The sequence below is a fragment of the Pseudochaenichthys georgianus genome, chromosome 8 (assembly GCF_902827115.2).
Source record: "Pseudochaenichthys georgianus chromosome 8, fPseGeo1.2, whole genome shotgun sequence".
NCBI lineage: Eukaryota > Metazoa > Chordata > Actinopteri > Perciformes > Channichthyidae > Pseudochaenichthys > Pseudochaenichthys georgianus.
In genome coordinates this window covers 10847095-10869891 of record NC_047510.2, presented here as the reverse complement: position 1 = coordinate 10869891, position 22797 = coordinate 10847095, and the positions used below count along the sequence as shown (strand labels likewise).

Genomic DNA, 22797 nt, shown 5'->3' with positions numbered 1-22797 from the left:
GCCACATGCACGAATCAAAGTGCAGAGTCTTGCTAATCTACCCGAGAGCTAACAGGTGTCCGTCCTGCTCTACTCTGATCTCTAGCATTTCTCTCACTGTTCTGAGTGATTCAGAAGTAACATGGAGCAGATCACAGACTATCTCTGCAGGTATAAAAACTACAACTTCGCCGTCGATTTCACAACTCCAGAGTACATTGATTCCCTCCAGAGCTTTGAAATAAGAGATAGTGACTTATTCCTCGTCACTTATCCAAAGTCAGGTGAGTGAGAGGAACTCTTCATGACATAATTTGCATTTACAGTTGTGTGCATTGCTGGGAACAGATGTACTTATCAGGTGTGATGCACCCCCCCTTCAGGTACTATATGGACTCAACAGATCATCATCTCCATCTGCGATTTAGAAGGAGGTCTGAACAAATATCAAAACAACTTGGAGCAGATGCCTTGGCTGGAGTACAGGGAGTCTAGAGAGGATTACGCTCTTCGACCCTCTCCACGACTCTTTGCCTCTCACCTCACCCCGACTCTCTTACCTCCAGGACTAAAGGACAAGAAGGCAAAGGTCAGCATTTTATAGAGGGCCGAAACAAAATGTATAACCTTTTTTTCATTTGAAAAGGACCTCATTTACAAACAAATCCTAGGTATTAATAGAGAACATTTGAAAAAAATGTCAGTATAAACAGCCACCAACTGTTTGATAAGGGCCAACATAAAAATACAGCAACGGAGTATAGGTCATGTTATGTCAATCAATCAATCAATCAATCAATCAATCAATCAATCAATCAATCAATCAATGTTTATTTATATAGCCCAATATCACAAATGTTACATTTGTCTCAGACTTCACAGTTTGTACAAAATATCAGTATGACAATACGACACCCTCTGTCCTTAGACCCTCACATCGTACAAGGAAAAACTTCCGAAGAAAACCCACAGTTTTAAAGGGAAAAATGGGAGAAACCTCAGGGAGAGCAACAGAGGAGGGATCCCTCTCCCAGGACGGACAGACGTGCAATAGATGCCGTGTGTAAATTGAAAAGATAATACATTTGCAACATAGGTAGTCCAAATGTTTGGAAATGCATGTGTGTATAATAGGAAGATGAATCCACGAGGATATCCATCTAGGACCTATGATCCAGGACCACAGCCACGACTCAAGATCCAGGGCTCGCGATGCAGGACACAGGACCGCAGGATCATCCATGACTCTGGATCCTAGCGTATATAGACACCAAAAAGAAAGACATTTGGGGAAGCTGGGTTAATCGGAACATGAGAGTACACAGGTATAGACAGAGAGAAGGAAGAAGTAAGATGTCCCCCGACAAACTAAGCCAAAATCAGCAAAACTAGGGGCTGAATCTAATCAGCCCTAACTATAAGCTTTATCAAAAAGGAAGGTCTTAAGCGCACTCTTAAAAACGGATAGGGTGTCTGCCGCCCAAACACAAACTGGAAGCTGATTCCACAAATGTGGAGCTTGATAAGAAAAGGCTCTGGCTCCTATTGTACTTTTAGAGACTCTAGAAACAACCAACAACCCTGCATTCTTGGAACGCAATGCCCTAGTAGGACAGTAGGGTATAATGAGTTATTTAAGGTAAGATGGCGCCTGCCCATTAAGGGCTTTGTAGGCGAGAAGAATAATTTTAAATTCTATCCTGTGTTCTATAGGGAGCCAGTGTAAGGCAGCCAGAACAGGAGTAATGTGGTCCCTTTTCCTAACTCTGGTTAGTACACGAGCTGCAGCATTTTTGAATCAGCTGAAGCGACTTGACTGACTTCTTGGTACACCCTGATAATAAAGAGTTACAATAATCCAGCCTTGAAGTAACAAATGCATGGACTAGTTTCTCTGCATCGTTTTGAGGCAAGATATGCCTGATTTTTGCAATGTTACGTAGATGGAAGTAGGCGGTCCTTGAAATTGATTTTATGTGGGCGTTAAAGGATAAATCCTGATCAAATATAACACCAAGATTCCTTACAGTCTCACTGGAGGCCAAATGAATGCCATCCATAGTTAGTATATCTTTAGATAATTTGTTTTGTAGATTCTTCGGGCCAAGTACAATAACTTCAGGTTTGGTCGTGTTTAACATCAAAAAGTTTAAGGTCATCCACGTTTTTAAGTCTGCATAACAATGAAAATGTACAGAATGATTCCTTATAATATTGCCTAACGGAAGCATATCTAATGTAAACAAAATAGGTCCGAGCACTGAGCCCTGTGGCACTCCATGGCTAACTTTGGTTTGCGTGGAAGATTCATCATTGACACGTACAAACTGAGAGCGTTCAGATAGATAGGACCTAAACCAGCCTAAAGCAGTTCCCTGTATGTCAACTAAGTGCTCTAGTATTTGCAATAGGATATCATGGTCGATAGTATCAAATGCAGCACTGAGATCGAGCAAAACAAGAATAGAGACAAGTCCCTTGTCAGAGGCTATTAGAATGTCATTTGTGACTTTAACCAGAGCTGTATCTGTGCTATGATGTGTTCTAAAGCCAGACTGAAAATCTTCAAAAATCATTGTTTTTTAAGTAATCACACAACTGTTTTGCGACTGCTTTCTCAAGAATTTTTGAGAGGAACGGAAGATTAGAAATAGGTCTATAATTGGCTAAAAGCTCTGGATCGAGGTTGTGCTTTTTAAGAAGCGGTTTTATCACTGCTACTTTGAATGATTGTGGAACATTGCCTGATAATAAAGACATATTCATAATATTTAATAAAGAAGTGCTAATTAATGAAAAAACTTCCTTCAACAGCTTAGTTGGAATTGGGTATAACATGCACGTTGATGGTTTAGAAGAGAGAATCATTTAATTTAATTGTTCAAGGTTTATGGCTGAAAAGCATTCTAGTTTACTGGATAATACCAGAACTCACGCTTCCGGGAGCCGTTGATAACACTATACTGGTCAAAGGCAAGAGGTCATTCATTTTGTTTCTAAGAGTAACAATTTTATCGTTAAAAAAACACATAAAATCATTACTACTGAGTGCTATGGGAATAGAAGGCTCAATAGAGCTATGGCTCTCTGTCAACCTGGCTACAGTGCTGAAAAGAAATCTTGCATTATTCTTATTCTCATCTATTAATGAAGAGTAGTAGGCTGCTCTCGCTTTACGCAGTGCTTTCTTATATTCATTGAGAGTAATATGCCAAGAGATTCTTCAAGTTTAGTGGAACGCCATATCCTTTCAAGTTGTCTCGACTTCTGCTTTATTTTTGCGGGTTTCGGCATTATGCCATGGAGCTAATCTATGTTGTTTTATTTTCTTCTTTTTCAAAGGAGCAACAGAGTCTAATTGTATTCGCAGCGCATCTGTAGCACTATCAACAACATGATCAATTTGGGGTGGTGTACATTTTGTATAAGTTTCCTCCCCTACATGCAGACATGCTATCGAGTTAAGTATTGGTGGAATCTCTTCCTTAAATTTGGCTATAGCACTAACAGATAGGTTTCTGCTGCAGGAGCTTTTGACTAATGCTTTGTAGCCTCGTAATAGTACTTCAAAAGTTACTAAGAAATGGTCGGATAAAGCAGGATTATGCGGTTCTACTAATAGTTGCTCAATTTCAATACCATAAGTCAGAACAAGGTCGAGAGTGTGATTATAGCAGTGGGTTGGTTTATTGTACACTCTGACAAAAACCAACAGAATCTAATATAGAGTTAAATGCAACGGTAAGGCTATTTTTATCATCGTCAACATGAATATTAAAGTCACCTACGATAATTACTTTATCTGTTTTAATTACCAAAGTTGATAAAACTCAGAGAATTCTGATAAGAATTCTGAATAAGGACCTGGTGCACGATACACTAATAATATTGGCTGCAAAGTTTTCCAGGTCGGATGCGTAAGACTTTCAAAGGAGGTATAATTTAATTTTGGTTTAGTATTGATAAGTAAACTTGAGTCAAAGATTGCTGCAACTCCACCTCCTCGGCCCACGCCTCGGGCAATATGAGTATTGATATGGCTGGGTGGAGTGGCCTCATTTATGCTGACATATTCTTCATGTCTCAACCAAGTTTCAGTGAGACAGCATATATCAATATTATAATCTGATATTAAATCATTTACCAATATTGCTTTAGATGCTAGAGATCTTATGTTTAAGAGACCACATTTAATATTCCTCTTTTGTTGCACTGTAGTAGTTGTTACATTTACTTTTATTAGGTTATTATGTATGACACCTCTATTAGGTTTTACCTTAAATTGTCCTTGGGCAGACACACACACCGCTAATATTGGGTATTTTATTGGGTTCGGGATTCCTATGGATGACTGCCTAAGAGAGAGCGCAGAGAAGCGTGTAAGACTGCGACTCCGCCTCCTGGTCTCAACTCCAGTTTGTCATGGATTAAGTCCACAAAACCCTGAAATGTTTGCCGAAATGAGATTTGCACCTTCCAAAGTAGGAAGTCTCTCTTAATCAGACCAGGTTTTCCCCAGAAGGCTGTCCAATTATTTACGAAGCCCACATTGTTTGCTGGGCACCACCAAGACAACCAGCGCTGAAATGATGACATGCGGCTATACATGTCATCATTGATCAGATTGGGGAGGGGACCAGAGAAGATTACGGTGTCCGACATTGTTTTAGCATAACTACACACCAACTCCACATTAAGTTTGGTGCATTCTGATTGGCGTAAACGAACATCATTACTGACTGAATAACAATCCTACTGTATTTACGTTTATTTTTAGCCAGCAGTTTAAGATGCGCCTCAACGTTTCCCGCTCTGGCCCCCGGAATGCATGTGACTGTGGAGGCTTCGGTCTCTAAATTCACGTGTCTCATAATAGAGCTACCAATAACCAGAGTTGGCTTCTCAGCGGGTGTCTCGCTGAGTGGGGAATATCTGTTAGATACGTGAACGGGTTACTTATGTAAGGGAGTAATTCTGCTTTTGTCTAAATGCTGAACTGCATTAGTATAGCATTGCATTAGTATACTCAGTGACAGAACAATAAATTAGAGTGTAATCAAATATTTCTAAGAAGTTTGCAAGATATATAGACAAAATGTTATAAGATGAATCTGAAAAAACTTGTTCCGGAAAAAGATTCTAGATATTTTCTGAAATATACGTCAGAATAAGGATGCTTGAACATTTTCCTTTTTTAACATTTTCCTTTTCGATTACTTCAAAAATCCAAGGTATCACTTAATCATGCATCTTTTCAATGGAGTTAGATCTGGAGGGGACAATAGTACATAGTCGTTTGATTGTGGACTGATTAATGTTTTGTTTAATGTCAGATTATCTACGTGATGCGGAATCCAAAGGACAACATCGTCTCTTATTACCACTTCTGTTTTAACTGTAGCGACCTGGAGACTCCCAAAAGCTTTGAGGACTTCTTTGAGCAGTATCTGACAGGCAACGGTAAGAAACCTCCACATAAGAAGGAAATTACATACCTAGGATGTATTCTTGAGGCAAACCTCTCCTGTGACAAAATGGCATCCAATGTAATAAAAAAAGTCAATCAAAGAACTACATTTCTATACCGGATCTCCTCTCTGGTAAACAAAAACACCCTGAAAACTCTGGCAGGAGCACTCATTCAAGGGTACTATGACTATGCTTGCACGTCATGGTACCATAGCACCTCCAAGGCGCTAAAAATAAAACTTCAAACATCGCAAAATAAACTGGTCAGACTACTGCTTGACCTTTCATCTAGAACCCACCTCACCTCTGCCCACTTTGACAACCTAGGATGGCTTAGAGTAGACGACAGAGTACAGCTACTTGCAATGGGCCTGGTCTACAAGATCCACTACACCTCTATGGTACCCATGTGCATGTCAACATTCTTCCCAAAGGTCAAGGAATACCATGATCATAACACCAGAGGGAGCTCCACAAATCATGTGAAACCCAGATTTGGCACAAAAAGGGGGAATACACGTTTCGCAATTATGCCACATCAAGGTGGAACGCTCTTCCCACAACTGTAAAGGAAAGTAAAACTATACTTACCTTCAAAACCTCTCTTAAAGAGCACCTTCGGGGGCGAGCATTGCAAAACTGGCCCCGGTAATGGTACAAATCTCAACCTGTCGTACAATGGACAGCTTCCCCCCCCCATCTATGTATATACTCGCATTTTAGACTCTGTTACTAACTGTATATCTGTAGACTTGGTATGTCTTAAATGTCCGGTTAGGATGTATTAGAACGAAATCTAAAATGAACATTTTAAATAAGCAATCTGTATGTAAAAAACCACCTGTATGTAAATTGTAAATAAGCCATCTGTATGTCAAATATGTCTTATATGTCTTAAATGATATGATGAATTGGAAATGGGGGACCTTGATGTAAACAAGACGAAAGTATTTCTCTGGTCTGCATCCCCTTAACAATTGTATGTTTTGAGCTGTACTGTATTGTACCCAATATACAAGCTGTTAACCTCTTAAGCCCTGAGCCTGTTTTTCAGGTTTCAGGCTCGAAAATGCCACTAACACAACAAAGACTATATCTTCACTTCTAAAAGGGGTAAATTAATAATCTTTTCTCTCAAAGCAAGGTTACATCTGTGAGTTGGATGTAGAAGTGTCAGAATCAATATAGATGTTTTTATTTTAAAGTAAATTCAGATGGAACATAGTAAAAACATGTAAATTCTAATGTCCGCCTAAAAAAACCCATTACTTATAGTGAAAACCACCCTTGAATGATGGGTTAGTAGACTAAAAGCTTTAGGAATCCAAACTATAACATATAATAAGTACCCTGTATCAAGATTGATGCAAAACAAGTGAAATTTGACCTTTTTAGAGAGGTTTAGAAAAATAAAGTCCAGGCGGACTCACCTCTGGGTAATTTGGGAACCATCAGTTCCATTTGAACTTTTTCACTGTAAAAATCATTTTATTACTTTGAATTATCACTATAGGTATTCATTCCATCCAAATACAACTGTTGTGAAAAAAAAAAAATAAAACTTCTCCTCTTAGGCCCCACNGACCCGAAATCGCGTCATTTGCAGGAAACAACGTCTAAGGAACCTTAATATTTAATAAACTATGAATATTTATATCCATATAACGGGAAAAAACTCATTTAACTGATCTTTTTCATTTATTTTTTCAAAAAAAACACACAATGCTAACAGTGAGCCTCTGAATTAGCCCCGAGCGAAAAATGCTAACCTATTACTGCACCGAAAATCACTCCTAGCTCCCTTATTACTTATCCTAGCTGCACATCCAACACATTGTTTATGATCGTAAAGACACAGAATCTAACGGTGCCCACCTCAACACTGAAAGATACAAACTCGCGAGGTTATCAACAAAAACGTACATCAAAACAAGTGGCGCTAGGTACTAACATGCGCTAGGCTAACATGGCTTACCTTCCTCTTTGTCTGGTCTAAACTGGTCTTCAATGGCATTAAAACGATAAAAACGATGATGTAGTTAATCCATAGGTTAATATCCAATGGGGCTGTGTCCCCTTTGAAATGTTCTGATAATCTATAAGCAATAAAACTGCAATTCCGTTATCTGCTGTCCGCTCTGTGCTCTCTGGGTCCTGCAATTCCTGCTTCCTTCCGTAGTAAACAATAAGTAAAGTCTGCTGCGTAATGTACTTATGCTGGCTGGCATTCTTTATACTTTACGCAGGACCATATCTCTGGAACCCATTGGTCGATTTGGGTGATTTACACCTTTTTCTTAACCATTACATCCAATAGAATCGATGGGCAGTTCCCAAATCCACGTAAACATTACCATTGCGGACGTAATAGAGAAGCAAACGAAGCATATCTGAAAGTACAAGCCTGGACGGCAAAACTTTACACCCAGTAGGCCTATATTGCCATAAATATGATGATGGATTATCAGTAAACATTTCTACGTGACACAAAGACATTGGATTAACCTTGAGCGGCGTTTTTATTCCGTTGAACACAACTTTTTTTGAAACCGGATGTTGTTTACTTTCTCTTTTCTGGCTGATAGCTCCAATAATTCGGGGTCGTACAGTGATGACATTACATGTGTGGAATCTGTGGAGTCTCAGCTTTAATCGGATATCTTGTTTGTGCAGTTACGATAAGTAATAAGGGCATTTCTACCGTGAGTGCTGTGCAAAAGTCCGTTAGCATTAGTTAGCATTTTTTCGCTCCATGCTAATTCAAACACTCTTGTGTTTCTTTTAGCTAAAAATGGTTCACATTGTCAGTTAGCTGAGTTTCTTACCGTTAAAAGGGTATGGAACATCAATAGTTTCATAAATGTTAAGAAGCCCTGAGACATAGTCTCGTAAAAAAACGGTGGGAGGGGTCCACTGGGGGGACCCTCGGGCTTAAGAGGTTAATAAACTTTTCAATCAATCAATCAATCAGAGGCTGGAAGATGATGTTCAGAAAGGGACCAGGGCTGATTAATGCTAATTAAAACCATGTGATCATGACAATTTGAGAGAAAGATTGGAAAGCACCCTTAATCTTAAATAAAAAAAGGTTTATATGTTTTCACTTGCTGAGATTATGTTGACAATACCTGCAGACACAGAAGTCTTGCTTGCAGACAAACTATACTATGATGATATTTTAATCAAAATGTTATAACATACAATACTAAGAGAAATTAAATATTATATAATAGCCTATTTATATACATTTGTGACATATTTAACAACTGCTTTTAATGGGTTGGAAACCTTTATGAAATACAATCCCTTTAATTTATTGATAACATTTTAATGGAATACTTTATGACATTTTATAACATTTTCATACAATAAATTAATTCACTAAACTTTACTATACCTTTTTTAATGAGCTATTGTTTCGTCTTTTCATGGCATATTATATTGTGACTATTTACATTACATTTTTCTATTAAATACTTTTTCATTTCATACTAAACTTTTTTTTTTAATGACTTTATTGCTATAATATAATATGATTTTTCTATGACACCCATTTTTAAAACATACTATAACATGTTGTCATCCCTTTCTGATGTCAAACTATACTATGACGTCTTTTAACATTAGTTTTACAATTGTTATCATTTATTGGGAAATTCTTTATTATGTACTAATGCTTTGAAATGCACATTACCTTTCTGGGATATCTACATCTCCATTTTACAGTGGGAGCATCTTCCTGGTTTGACCACATCAGGGAGTGGCATTTAAAAAGAGACCAGTACGACATCCTCTTCCTGAGCTATGAGGACATGATTTTGGTAAGATGGTCTTTGCTGTAATTGTAAAGTATTTTTGTGGGAGGAATACATGCATTTCAAATGATTTTAGTTTTATGAAATAAAATATCCGATTAATTTAAAATATGGAAATAGATTACTAGTCAACGTTTTAACTTGTTTTTTCTCTTAAAGGACCTGAAGGCGGCAGTGACGAAGATCTGCACTTTCTTAGGGAAGAACCTGAGTGAAGCTGATATTGAGAAAGTTGTGGAAAAGTCTACTTTCAACAACATGAAGAAAGACTTGAGAGCAAACTACGAGTTTCTGCCACAAAAGAAGGTGAAGGCAGACTTCATGCGCAAAGGTAACGTAACCAGTGATGGAAGAAGTTATAGACTCTTTACACAATAATTGAAAATGTCACTTAATTAGAAGTACATAAGGGGGATCAAATTAATGTACTTCAAGTATCAAAAGAAAAGCACTCAGTGTTCAGATTGGCTATTTTCATAGTCTTATAGAATATAGATTAGTTTTAATCGCCAACATTTACATGTTATATTATTGTAATTGTATGAGCCCATTTCATGTACAGTGCTGCATCATATTATATAGGCAAATTGTGTTTTTATTTGTATAAAGTAGCTATTTCCTATGAGTTTTTAATAAAGTCAATACTTGCCTCCAAAATGTAGTGAAGAAGTATATGTAGAATAAAACGGGGATTCTCAAATAAAGCAGAGGAATATCAAAAATAATTCTTAAGTAAATAAAAGATAAATGTCAGCATTGATTATAATGTAACTGCAGCTCTTGTGCAGAAACATATAATAATTTTTTTATAAGTATTCTCTTTTTTTACAGGTAAGATCGGTGACTGGAAGAACACCTTAAGCGCCGCTCAGAGTCAAAGAGTGGATCAACTGCTGCAGGAGAGACTCAGTGATTTGTCTCTGAACTTCATCTGGGAGTAAGAAGAGTTGCAGAGGTTTTTAATTCTGCAATATCTTGTCAAATGTATTTTATAATAACAACTTCGACAGGTGTTGTTAATGTGTAACTGTTGATATGTGTCACAATAATGCTTTATAACTCCTGTACTGGAAAAATAAAACAGCAATAAAGTGTTGGCCAATCTGTCTTTATTGAATGTCAAAAGTTAAATTGTGTTTATTTATGTATGATGTAGATTTGCTTTGGTCACTGCATGGAGTCGACACCACATTTCAGTTCTCTTGATCTAGAATTAGAGAAAGGAAGACAGTTTTATATCAGTAAGCAAAACAAGATTAATATGATGTTCAGAAAGGGACCCGGGCTGATATACTATGATTTTTTATTAATATGGAAAACAGGTTCTTTAAATGATCAGATTACTGCTGTTCCAGATTGGATGTAATTTAGGGGTAGTACAAGTACAATATTTGAGTACTTGAGTAGAACAGGACTCAGGAGAGAGCACCAGAGGGAGAGCCATCGCTAGCGGTCAAGCTAAGGTAGCTTCCATTAGTCAAACCTAGGAGTAAAGCAACCGTGGAATAATAATAACCGAGTCTCTAAGAGAAGGAGAGTTGAGTGCTTGGTCCGTACTGACGTGTGGTAAGATGTACAATATGAGGTAACTGCCGGGATAAAGATTGTTAACAAAATCGACTTATATGAAACTAATAATAAGCTATCAGCAACACAAACATGCAGAGGTACAGAAAAACAGGAGACCCGGTAGTGACGACACACTTACCGTCCTGCCAGAAGAGGGAGAGGAGGTCCCTAACATTCCTCTCATTGTCCAGAGTGATTCAGAGGTAACATGGAGCAGATCACTGACTACCTGCAGGTCCGCTGCAACTCTGACTACTTTTAAATCCAGGCTGAAGACTTTTCTTTTTGTCGCTGCTTTTATTTGAACTATTCATATCTTAAACTGCACTGTAACTTTTATCCATGTACTTTTTCTTGTAATGTTTAATTGAACTATTTATATTTTAGACTGCACTGTAACTTTTATCCATGTATTTTTTTTCTTAATGTTTATTTGATTAGCTTTTCTTAATGCTTAATGTCTTTCATTTTTTTTTTTTTTTTTGTAAAGCACTTTGAATTGCCTTGCGTTGAAAAGTGCTCTATAAATAAACTTGCCTTGCCTTGCCTTGCCTTGCCTTACCTCTTCAGGTATAAAAACTACAACTTCGCCTTCGGTTTGACAACCCCAGAGTGCATTGATTCACTCCAGCTTTGAAATAGAGATAGTGACATATTCCTCCTCTCTTATCCAAAGTCAGGTGAGTGAGATGAACTACTGCACAGAGGTGGGAGAAGTATTCAGATATTGTACTTAAGTAAAAGTAGAACTACCACAGTGTAGAAATACTCTGTTACAAGTGAAAGTCCTGCATTCAAAATGTTCTCAAGTAGAAGTACACAAGTATTAGCATCAAAATATACTTAAAGTAGGCCTACCAAAAGTAAAAGTATGCAGAACAGCCCATTCCAGTAATATGTTTATCAGAGCTGGTAAAGGTGCACCTACAGAACAGATAAGATGTACTGATCAGGTGTGATGCCCCCCCCCCCTCGTCAGGTACTATATGGACTCAACAGATCATCATCTCCATCTGTGAGTTAGACGGAGGTCTGAATGAATATTCATACATATTATGCACAATGACTGTAGTTTATAACATCAGACGGGTTGAGAGTGGGTTTCTTTAGGAGAGGGTTGACTCTTGCCTCCTTGAGACTGTGTGGAAAGTGACCAGAAGTTAGAGAAGTGTTGATGAAGTGGGTGAGAAACGGTAGAATATCAGGAGCGATAGTCTGAAGGAGGTTTGAGGGGATAGGGTCCAGAGGACAGGTGGTGGGGCGGGCAGAGGTAATGAGGGTAAGAACCTCACTTGGAGAGAGAGGGGAAAAGGAGGTTAGTGTGCGGGTGACCCAGCGGTGAGTAAAGGTGAGTCAGAAAAAGAAGAGCGATTATCATCAACCTTCAAAGTCGCTTGACAGGAGGGGGGAGGGGCTTTGGGGGGGTCCAAGAGGGTGGAGAAGATGGAAAATAGTTTTTTGGGATTAGAATAGGAAGATTGGATCTTATCTTGAAAGAAAGTGCTTTTTGCCTGAGAGATCGAGAGATCGAAGCAGAGAAAGAGGAGAGGAGAGCCTGATAGGTTAGGAGGTCGTCACAGTGTTTGGATTTCCACCATTTCCGCTCTGCTGCCCGAAGGACGGTTCTATTAGCACGCAGTGCGTCATTTAGCCAGGGAGCAGGAGGGGACTGACGAGCCTGCCGAGATGTGAGAGGACAGAGAGAGTCCAGAGAGGATGAGAGAGTAGAGAGGAGAGTTTCTGCAGCAGAGTTTGGAGGCAGCAATTGGAACGAGTCAGAGGAAGGGAGGGCTGAGAGCACCGATGAGGCAAAGGTAGAGGGGGAGAGGGAACGGAGGTTACAGCGGACAGGTGCAGGATGAGAAGAGTTTAGTTTGTTATGTTTGGAAAGGGGTAGAGAGAATGAAATGAAGAAGTGATCGGATGTGTGGAGCGGGTTTACAGAGAGGTTAGAAGTAGTGCAGTTCCTTGAGAATATGAGATCAAGGACATTGCCAGCTTTATGAGTTGGTGGGGATGGAGAGAGTGAGAAAGCAAAGGCGGTTAACAGAGATGTTAGTTCGTCTATCTTCCCCGTCTGGAGGTTGAAGTCTCCAAGAAGTACAGCGGGAGGGCCAGTTTCAGGGATGTGTGAGAGGAGATGTTAATGTGTAATTGTTGATATGCATCACGATAATGCTTCATAACCCCTTCTTGGACATTTGTACTGGAAAAATAAAACACTAAGAAACAAAGTGTTGGCCAATCTATCTTTATTGAATGTCAAAGGTTAAATTGTGTTTGTGTATGATGTTAATTGCGTCGGTCACGGTGTAGACGACACCACACTTCAGACCTCTTCATCTAGAACAAGAGAAAATAAAACAGTTTAATATCATTAAACAAAACAAGTTATATAAAGGATCAGATTACTGCAGATCCAGATTGGATGTAATCTGGAAAGAGGAAACCTGCTTTGTGGAAGAGAAACACATACCAGATATTGTACTAAAACAGGTTTATTTGACTCCAAGTAGCTTTTATAGATACAAAAGAAATATGAAAATAATTAAAGCTAGGGCCAGATTAATGAATTAAATAAAAAAGTTCCCTTCTACACAACCTCTATAATAGGTTTATGACCGAAGGGTGGAACAATTTTACTACATTGGGTTACATTTTTCAAGTACATTTAGCATTTGACTTCAGAATTACAATCCATCAGCCTGCTGCAGCTCAAACTGTAAAATAAACTACTTAACATGAGACACTAATGTAGCAATAGCAACTAAATCTCACCTTCTTCCTCCTCATCCTCTTCATCTTCCTCCTCCTCCTCCTCCTCATCAGAGCTGAAGGTCCCGTCAGGCAGGCTGTACACCCGAATCACTTGCTGTTAACAGAAGAAACACAGAATATCGACCCATTAGCTCAACAGTTCACGATCATTTTAAAAAACAGGATGTTTTGATGAATCTTTGAGATGTAGCTCACCTTGTTGGGGTCCTTGAGGATGAGGTACTTGCCCTCGTCCAGCTTGCGGCAGATATCGATGACGCAGCGCAGGATGCCCCAGGCGTTCTCCATGCTCAGATTGATCTGGCTGGCAAACTCGTTGGGCTTGAACTGCTGCGTTCCCAGCACCACGTGACGGGCCGAGTCCTTAGCGTGGTACCGAGACACGTACCTGAAGGACAGAGAGGGAGGCAGTCAGTGCACGCTCTCACACACTATGGTCTGTGAAGCTTGGGCTTATTGTCTCTATATAGTTAACTGAATCCCTAAGACATTACTTTGCATCATAGACGCAAAGCACAGGTATAGTGGTTTGTTTCAGGCAGTGTGTTTCTGATTTAATAGGAATAAAACGTACAAATAAATGATGCTCTTCATTTATTTGCTAAATGTGTTTCCGTTGCACTTTGTCACATTGCTTTCATGCGTACACCGACCTTTCCTACTCAGCTTAGCGCAATAAAAACATTTGATAGTTCAACATTAGAACATTTTTGTATGTGCAAATTGAAATGTTCATAAGAGGCAAGAGGAAGGATTTGCATACGCACTCCTCCATAGATTCAGCATGATAGAATGGTGTGTGTTCCTCACCCCAGTTTGAGGTACTCGGACCCGGCCAGCATGGCGCAGCAGGTCCAGCGGGCCAGCTTGTAGCTGTTGTTCTTCAGCTCAGTGGCCAGCACGGCTCCCCTCTGAGAGTCCAGCTTCTGACGCCAGTCCACCCCGTTACAGCTCTGAGGACGAGACGGAGCAGATACATCAGCAACCATTCAACTGACATTAATGCTTGATACTCTTGCTTCAAAGGATGAGTCAGGATTTCATTTCTTAACACAAGTTTTGGAAGTATCGTTATTATAAATATAACAACTGGATTATTTCCTAATTTTCTTTTTACACAAGATTGTGGCAACCTTTTGTATTTGTTATAAGTATATCATAAGTCAGTCCTCAGTAATTAAGTCCTCCAACAGTGTGGACATCCTGGCACTTACTGGCCTCTTGCTTACTAATTCATATGGTACTTGTTAGTTGTGAAATAAACTAAACCAAAAGTAGCTCATGACTTTGCAAAAGACTTGAATCATGTAGAGACAAACAAATCCTCTGCTGCCTCTTACCCTGGAGTCCCACTCGTTGAGGGTCTTGACGTTGAGGAAGGACACTTCTCCGTTGGCGCCGGTCATCACTCCGTCGTGCTCACAGCGGACGATCAGGTCGATGTCTTCCCCGAGCTTCCAGTGACGGTACCTAAAGAACAAAAAAGGAAGCCGTTATTACGTCCAATGACGTGTACATAGTGTACGTAAACATAGTTCATCTATCTTGCGTTTATACCTGTAGGCAACAGAGGCCACCTCACTCTTGTCCGTATCCTCCTCCACGAACGGGTTGGGGTTAGGAAACTTGTGCCTCTCTCCACCCTGGAGAAATGAAAACAGAATCCAGTTTAGTTATGTCTTTGTAAGGGATACAACTCCAAAACATCTCAATGACTTTTTAAATACTAACAAAGGCAGGTTTATTCTGACCAAATGCTTATTATACTTATATCACCGAACCTTTTTACGTAACTTAATTTTCAATTTTAACTACTAAATTAAATGAAACAAACAAAAACAAGTTTACGTATATTAGCCCAAAAGCCCAATAAATGCTAGTGTTCGAACCTCAGTTTGATGTTTTAATCCTCATTTTTAAAATGCATTACACGTTTCCATTTCCCCGTTATAGCTGTATAGAAACCTCTCACTGCAGACACAAGGATTTGACCAGCTTAGCACAGAGACTCTGGTAATGGCTTTACATTGTGAACTTGTTCTCACCATGCGTAAACACTGCTGGCTGAAGTTGTGGTTGATGTACGTGGCCTCCATGGCCAGGTTACGAGGAGAGTTGAAGGAGTTTCCCTCGTCCTGCGGCGGCTCATTGGCCGTCTCACTCACGGTGAGCAGATCTGAGAGCAGCGGTTACAGGCAGGTTAAAATACAGTACAGAAAGAAGTATTCAGATTCTTTGCCTCATTAAAAGTACTAATACAAAACGGTAAAATTACTCTACTACAAGTAAAACTCCGGCAAGACATTTGGTCTTAAAAGTATGCAAGTATTATTAGCAAACGTATTAAAATTATGAAAAAAGGTATTTAAAAAATGTGCATAAAAGTGTAGTTTTAGTACTTTAAGTGAACGTAATGATTGTGGACTACAAGCTTCCCGTGTGTTTCATAATGTTATTTGACCCCTTATTTGTTAGAATTAAACTGTTGATGTATTTTCAGAAGAAACTGCCCCATGCTCAGCTTTGTGGCCATACAACTCACAGCTGATCTAAACAGCTTTTTAAAGTATTCTTAAGTTTACACATCTGGACTAAGTTATCTTTCCTGGACAGTAAGGAGAGGAAAAACTGTCATCTGAAAAGTAACCAAATCTGTCAAGAGTAAATTGAGATATCTTTGTGAAAGCCCCGGTGTCAGTAGATCTCTCACCAAAGTCAGAGTTGTCTCTCTTGTCAAAGAACAGCTTGTTGCCCACTCTCTGCACGATGATGTCCCAGGAGTTGACAGAGCGTGTGCAGCACATCAAGGTCGCCAAGATGGCGTCGGTGGCAAACACATTACCCTGAGTCTTAGCCAGCTAGAAGGAGAACAGGAGAATGTATGTTGATGTAAAAGAAAAGCACTGTTTGTTTATTGTATCTGCTGATAATGGTAAAATGTGCGCACCTTGCGGATGACGGGATCATCAGTGGTGGTGACGGTGTGGAAGATCCTCTTGATGCTTTTCAGCTGCTTCTCATTGCGGGTGGTGATCCGGTCAAAGGCCTTATCGTAGTGCTCCAAAGCCCCGCAGCACTCACTGCAAAAATAAAATAAAAATGGTGTGTCTGTCATATCACCTCAAAAAAGATTTTTTAAATCTTTAAACAAAATCCTACATTTAAATAAATGGATTCATCAGATTAGGTTATTTTTTCCGTAAAACATTTTGTAATGCTAGCAGACTGACAATCTCAGGGCAAAACAGTGTGTTATTTGCATTACTCCTGTAAATGACCCTCTGTGTGCAGCAATTGGACAATAGTTTTTGACCAGAGGGAAATGTATGGTTCTTGAACAGCTTATCACAACAGAAGTCAGAAAAAAATCTTACCACTGGAATTCTACAAATGGTTAAAAAAGCAGACTTACATGTCCTCGGGGTCAGCCACCTCGTTGTATCTCATCTTCATCAGTCGGGGGAAGTCCATCTCCTCCTTCACCTCCCAGTCGCTCCTCACCTCCACAGAGGAGTCTCGGGGCTTCAGCTGGGCCTCAAAGTGTATGTGCACAGAGGAGGAAGAAACGAGAGGGGGGTGGGTGGTATGGGAAGAACAAATGTTAACACCCATGTTGACAAAGCCCTACACAGAAGGATCAATAGGCGTTGCCTCCTCAAAATGTATCAAAGAAATTAAGTAAATGTTCTGCCATCAACAATTTGACACCAAAAAGAACGATTCACACTATTAAAATAAAGGCTGATAAATGATCAAACGACTAATCGACCGATGAGTAGCGCTCGCAGCTCTAATGCAGTAACAAATTGGAATAACCGATGGAAACCTGGGATTTCTGGTCCCACTTCTGACGGACACCAAACTGCTTCTGGAACTTCTTCTGCAGGCGCATACGATCCCTGCAATAAAACAAAATGGGAGGTTAATACCATAATGGGATCATTCTTCTAACAATAACATCAGCTAACATTGTACATTTCTCACCTCTCCTTTTGCTTGGCGCTCTTGGGGAGTGTTTGCATGTTGAACTGAGTCATGTTCCTGCGATCTTTCTCCCTGCGCATATTCCTCTGTTGACACAAAAAGACATGTTATGGGCCGGTTCAAATATAATACACAACCTTTACATTTTAATACATGAGGCAACATTCAATGTTTCTGCGGTCTGCCTTACCTGAGCAAACCTCATGCGGTTCCTCTGGTAGGCGGTCTTCTGCGTCTTGGCCGTGTCCACCAGCTGGAAGCTCGTCTCGTCCTCCTCATGAAAGTAGGCGTACTGACTACCGCCTCCAAACTGAGAGGAATACTTATCTGAAGGAAATATATATACATGAGAAATCAACTTTTGTTTTTCCTAACCTCTGAAGTGAAAGACACTTTATTGAAAGTTAGGTGGAGGTACATTTGGCGGGACAGCAGTTTTACTCACTTGTGTATCTTTTGTCTTGATAAGTGGCTCCAGTCCAGTCAGCAACCTGACCGAGAGAAATGCATTGTGAGGAAACTGAAAACAACCTGCTTCTTAGAGTGAAACACTTTCTTTTATGTGAAAAAACGAACCTTTCCGAGACGGTCTCCTTTGCTGAAAGGCTGGTAGGGCATGTCTTTAAATTTATCTGGGACCGCACAGGGACCCCATCCGGATGGATTGTCCTGGATCACGGGGGCATTGAACTTCGCCATGACCTGAAGTCGGAGTGGAGAAGACATTTCTGTGAACCATAGTTTCATTAAATGATTGCAATGATGGCCAGATAAATAAATACAGTACATAGCATCAAAGTGTTAACAAGCACAGGGTCTCAGGAAATGAGCAGCACAGGTTTCTCCAGCAATGCACTAAAACACATAGGCACTGATCAGCTTGCGCAGTGGGCTAGTCCTCATTGACCCATCAACACGGTGGTACTGTTAGACAAGAAACTTATATTTATCAAACGGGCACCTTAAGCTTCAACAGTTTCCTCTATAGGTAATGGTGCTGATTAAGTTTAAATAATTATTTAGTCATTGTTAATATAATCTATTGTGTTTATCACATTTTACCTATAGCTAAAAGTGGCACCAATGACAAAACCACAAGATATTACACCAAAATAAAAATATAATAGCATTTAGAGCATAAATAGAATGTGTATTGTTCGATAAAATGTACATTTGTTGCGTTTATCAGTATGAAGGTTTTTCTAATAATATCGCAGAGGCCCTAATGTGTATATTGGAGACAAGTACAAGCATCTCGACCGTGTACTTAAGTACAGTAACCGTGTTAGTGTACCTCATTACTTCCACTATTTGTATTGTGTACATTTGTAGCAGCATCTTTTATCGATCAGCTGACATCTGGCAACGTTAGCTAACATTATCTTAGCATTAGCTTAACTTGAAGCGTAACATTGGTAACAAATAACATGGTATATATATTGGTTATATGAAACATTTCAATTGAAGGACGAGGTACATTTCAGGGAAATAACTAATTGAATTATCAAAGAATGAAACCCAAAATGTCTTCTGATAAAGGTTCTTATTTTCCGTAACCCATAATTCGGTGAGCTAACGGAGCTACATGCTAGTCATATCGCCAGGTGGCCGCTAACTATGCTAAGCTAAGGGTGTGTTCAGGCCCTAAACAAATAAAAAGCGACAGCAAGGGTTTATCTTAAAACACGACTGAAAACGTTCGTTTCTAAACGGTGTGATGATGTTTTACTGTAATCATACCGTTAATGATGTTACACCCAATCGGACTTTTAATCCAGCCGGTCCTCAAACGGTGTAAATGCCCGACGGAGCGCCGGTGTGAAAGGAAGTGGCAAATTGCCGTAAAGCAGAAACTGGCTGCTACTTCCTGTGGTGTTACGAGTGCAGCAGTCGTAATGCTGATTATAATGATATTATACGTTGACAAAAATGTAACATATTGGTGTAAAAAAGTTATTTTTACAAATCATGAGCTATTTTGTATATCCCTACAAGAAACATGTCTTTAAATTATTTGAAAATGAAGTTATTGTATTTCAGTATCTGTACATTTTCTGTTGTGGTGTATAGAATACATTCTATCCTATTTATATCATCCCTGGTTCAATTATTCATTAATTATATTACTTACTAATTTATTGTTATTAATATTATTATCATTATTTATAATAGTTTTATTATTAATAATATAAATATTATTATTTGGTTAAATTATTTGTATTGTCTTTCAGATGACACAATTGTTTTGAATTTAATTGAAATACTGCCCTCCGGTGGTCACAGTGCGCAACTTCCGCTCTGTCTGTGAATTTTATTTTTGACAGTTCACCGGATGTACGCTATCACATCTAATTTAATGCTCATGTTAATATATTGTAGTACCATAGTGTGACCGCTTGAGGCCAGCAAACCTGCATGATAAACAGAAAACTGTTATTAAAACAACTCAGTACCACATTTTTCCCAAAACCAAAATGTTGTTGTTGTAGTACGGAAGAGGATTAGGCCCACATTAATTATTTTTTGTTCTGAGAAAAAAGTCAGAATTCTGAGATTAAAGTCAGAATTCTTTTTTCTCAGAATTCTGACTTTTTTCTCAAAACAAAAAAAAAGGTTTTTTTTCAAATCCTCCCAATAAAAAATCATGTGGCCCTAATCCTCTTCCGTAGTTATGCTTTCAATAACAATTGAAATAATGATTCTAATAATTGGTTCTAGATGTTATTATTTAAATAAATTATGCTTGTATTGTAACCGTTATTCGTTATTTTGGATGTACTATTGCAGTTTCTAGTTCGACTACAGGAGGGCCCTGAACACTCAATGCAGTACCATTTCACTGCTGGCGAATGCTTTAAAAATAAAATCAAACAAAAAATAGTTGTTGGGGAGAAAAAGGATAAAAACAAGAATAAGTGTAAAAGTGAAAAGCTGTTAAAAGTAACGTCAAATAATATGAAGAAAGAATAACATAATACCAACATTGAAGCAAGATTATTTAATATTATAAAATTATTATATTTGTTGCATATTTATGATAATATTCATTTTTTAAATTTGTTTGTGAACTTGTTTTCCTTTCATAGTTGCAGTTTAATACCCTCAGCATGTCAGCATGGGTTGGAGAAGGTGGGACAAACTTTGCTCAAGACGCTGCAAAGGAAATCAAATGTCTTAATTATGTTCTAAATATTAGATATAAATACAAATTATGCGTATTGTGTGTGTGTGTGCGCGCACGCGTGTGTGTGTGTTTGATTGATTGATTTCCATACGGTGCAGATCCACTGCAGGGAACTGGTTGTCTGATGATGAATGATCTGGTCTTATTCAACATTTGCAATTATCTCTTCTCTTAAAACCCTAACAAACCACTGACCTTAACTGACAGCTAAAATTATCTTTGTGTTCCATTTTTTTAATTTCCTTTGTTGCATAATTACCTGGCAGCTGCATTGTGACTCATATCAAACACACCCACATGTCGTCCTTCAGGGATCTTTGGAGCAAACTGCAGATGGTATTCGCAGCGTGTGCAGAACCTGCTTCATATCTTGATGACTCATCATTTCTGGATTTTGTACATCGTCACATTTACAGGTCGACAGTAAGAGGAGTTTGAGATGAGCCGGTGCTTAAAGCACCGCTTTAGTCCCATGAAACTTTCAACAGGTTAAATACTTTGGAAAATTCCAACACCTGCAAAAATAATAAAATTCTCATCAGCCTTAAAGGTGGGGTAGGTAATTTTGGAGAAACCAGCTCGAGTGGCTAGAATTTGAAAATACACAGCCGGAACAAATCTGCCACTAGGCTTGTTTGAGACAAGCAAGACCTGCGCAGACCTGCGCAGTTGCGATCAACGTCTTGCTTGTGCGTTGCATGATGGTTAGTCATTTTGTCCGACTTGCTCTGGAGGCTCGCCCACATGAGACTTTGAAATCTCGCGGGACCCGCAGCCTTGAGAGCGAGGCGAGGCGAGTTGGCGCAGTTGCTCTCCATGAGCTGCGGAAGCGAAATGCTTGATGGGAAACGGCTCGCTGGTATCTCGAGCTGAGCGCTCATTGGTGGTTTTTACCACGTGCTGCTGATGAAACTCTCCAATTGGCTCTGCAAAAGTTTGTTGTTGTTTTGTGTCCGTTTTACGTCGCCACATCCATTCCCATTTTTCATCATTGTTCCACAATGTTTATCATCATGAAATTAATATCTATATATTTTATACTATACTGCTTACCGTTTTCATACTTTATATATCTTAGCATATACACACTGTTCATACTGCTCACAGGCTGATATCTAGTGTATTCATACCCCACTGTTTATTCATCATTCAATTCATTCTATATGTTATTCTGTAGATTGTGTACATTACTTTCCACTTCACTGCTTGTTGCACCTGGTTAGAAGCTAAACTGCATTTCATTGTCTCAGTACCTGTAATATGTGCAATAACAATAAAGTTTCTCTTTAAGTTAAACCAAATCATTAAAATAAAATCTATTGTAATGTAATGATTTGGTTTAACCTTATTTATTGAATACATCATTTAAAATGGCAAGATTAAATCAAATTACATCCATGTTGTACACATCATAAAGCTTAAAGTGGCAGCTAAATAATTAACACAGCAGCAGGTCTGTTCAATTCATGCTCATGAAGCTTCATGTGTGCGGATCTGAAGGGACTGATCATTTGTAGCCTGTCCACCTATCAGTTTTGCAAACATTAAGAGGGAGGAGCATTTCTAATTATGGAACCCAGTCACTGGTGTGGTTCATCATCATGACTGAATTAACAAACCTATATAAAGCAATGGAGATCACCTTTGTCTACAGTGGGTAAAATGGAATTTCCGCCATTGCAAACCCAGCCAGTCAAGCCGACTCCGAGTCCGAGCTGTCCGACTTAAAGGCCCTGACACACCAACCCGATTTTGGGAGTCAGAGGCCGTCAGAGGCTGTCGGGCATTCGCGGCGCCGTAGTCAGGTTGGTGTGTCCCGCACCGTCGACCGTGACACGCCTTATTTGGACTGCCAGACCCGATGCATGGCCGATTCAACATGTTGAATCGGCCATGCATCGGGTCTGGCAGTCGGACCAAATAATCACTCTGATTGGCTGTTCAGCTAGCAAATCAGTGCATGAGAAGCGAAGCGGAAGTGAGGGACGTAAACAAACGATTTAAGAAGGCACACACAGA

The 22797-nt window shown here is 39.2% G+C and overlaps 2 protein-coding genes across 3 annotated transcripts; one reads left to right on the top strand and one right to left on the bottom strand.

Annotated features, from left to right (window-relative positions):
* On the top strand, positions 1–10349 carry sult3st1 (sulfotransferase family 3, cytosolic sulfotransferase 1). The gene is made up of 6 exons (XM_034088966.2): positions 1–263; positions 363–568; positions 5313–5439; positions 9175–9269; positions 9423–9594; positions 10095–10349. The coding sequence occupies exons 1-6, from the start codon at positions 122–124 to the stop codon at positions 10202–10204; spliced, it is 852 nt and encodes a 283-aa protein (XP_033944857.1). The 5' UTR covers positions 1–121; the 3' UTR covers positions 10205–10349.
* A 2718-nt stretch (positions 10350–13067) lies between these two features.
* Positions 13068–19443, bottom strand: eif3d (eukaryotic translation initiation factor 3, subunit D). 2 transcript variants are annotated; one of them, XM_034089800.2, is made up of 16 exons: positions 19335–19443; positions 18171–18296; positions 18040–18085; positions 17785–17921; positions 17595–17680; positions 17437–17509; positions 17023–17138; positions 16558–16690; positions 16321–16468; positions 15656–15786; positions 15168–15253; positions 14951–15080; positions 14421–14563; positions 13806–13998; positions 13611–13704; positions 13068–13175 (listed from the first exon to the last, which is right to left on the bottom strand). In XM_034089800.2, exons 2-16 carry the CDS (start codon positions 18291–18293, stop codon positions 13162–13164), a joined length of 1653 nt encoding a protein of 550 aa, XP_033945691.1. In that variant the 5' UTR covers positions 18294–18296; positions 19335–19443; the 3' UTR covers positions 13068–13161. The 2 variants fall into 2 exon arrangements, with proteins under 2 accessions (XP_033945691.1, XP_033945690.1); XM_034089799.1 differs by having other exon boundaries at positions 18171–18322; positions 19335–19440.
* Positions 19444–22797: the final 3354 nt, after the last annotated feature.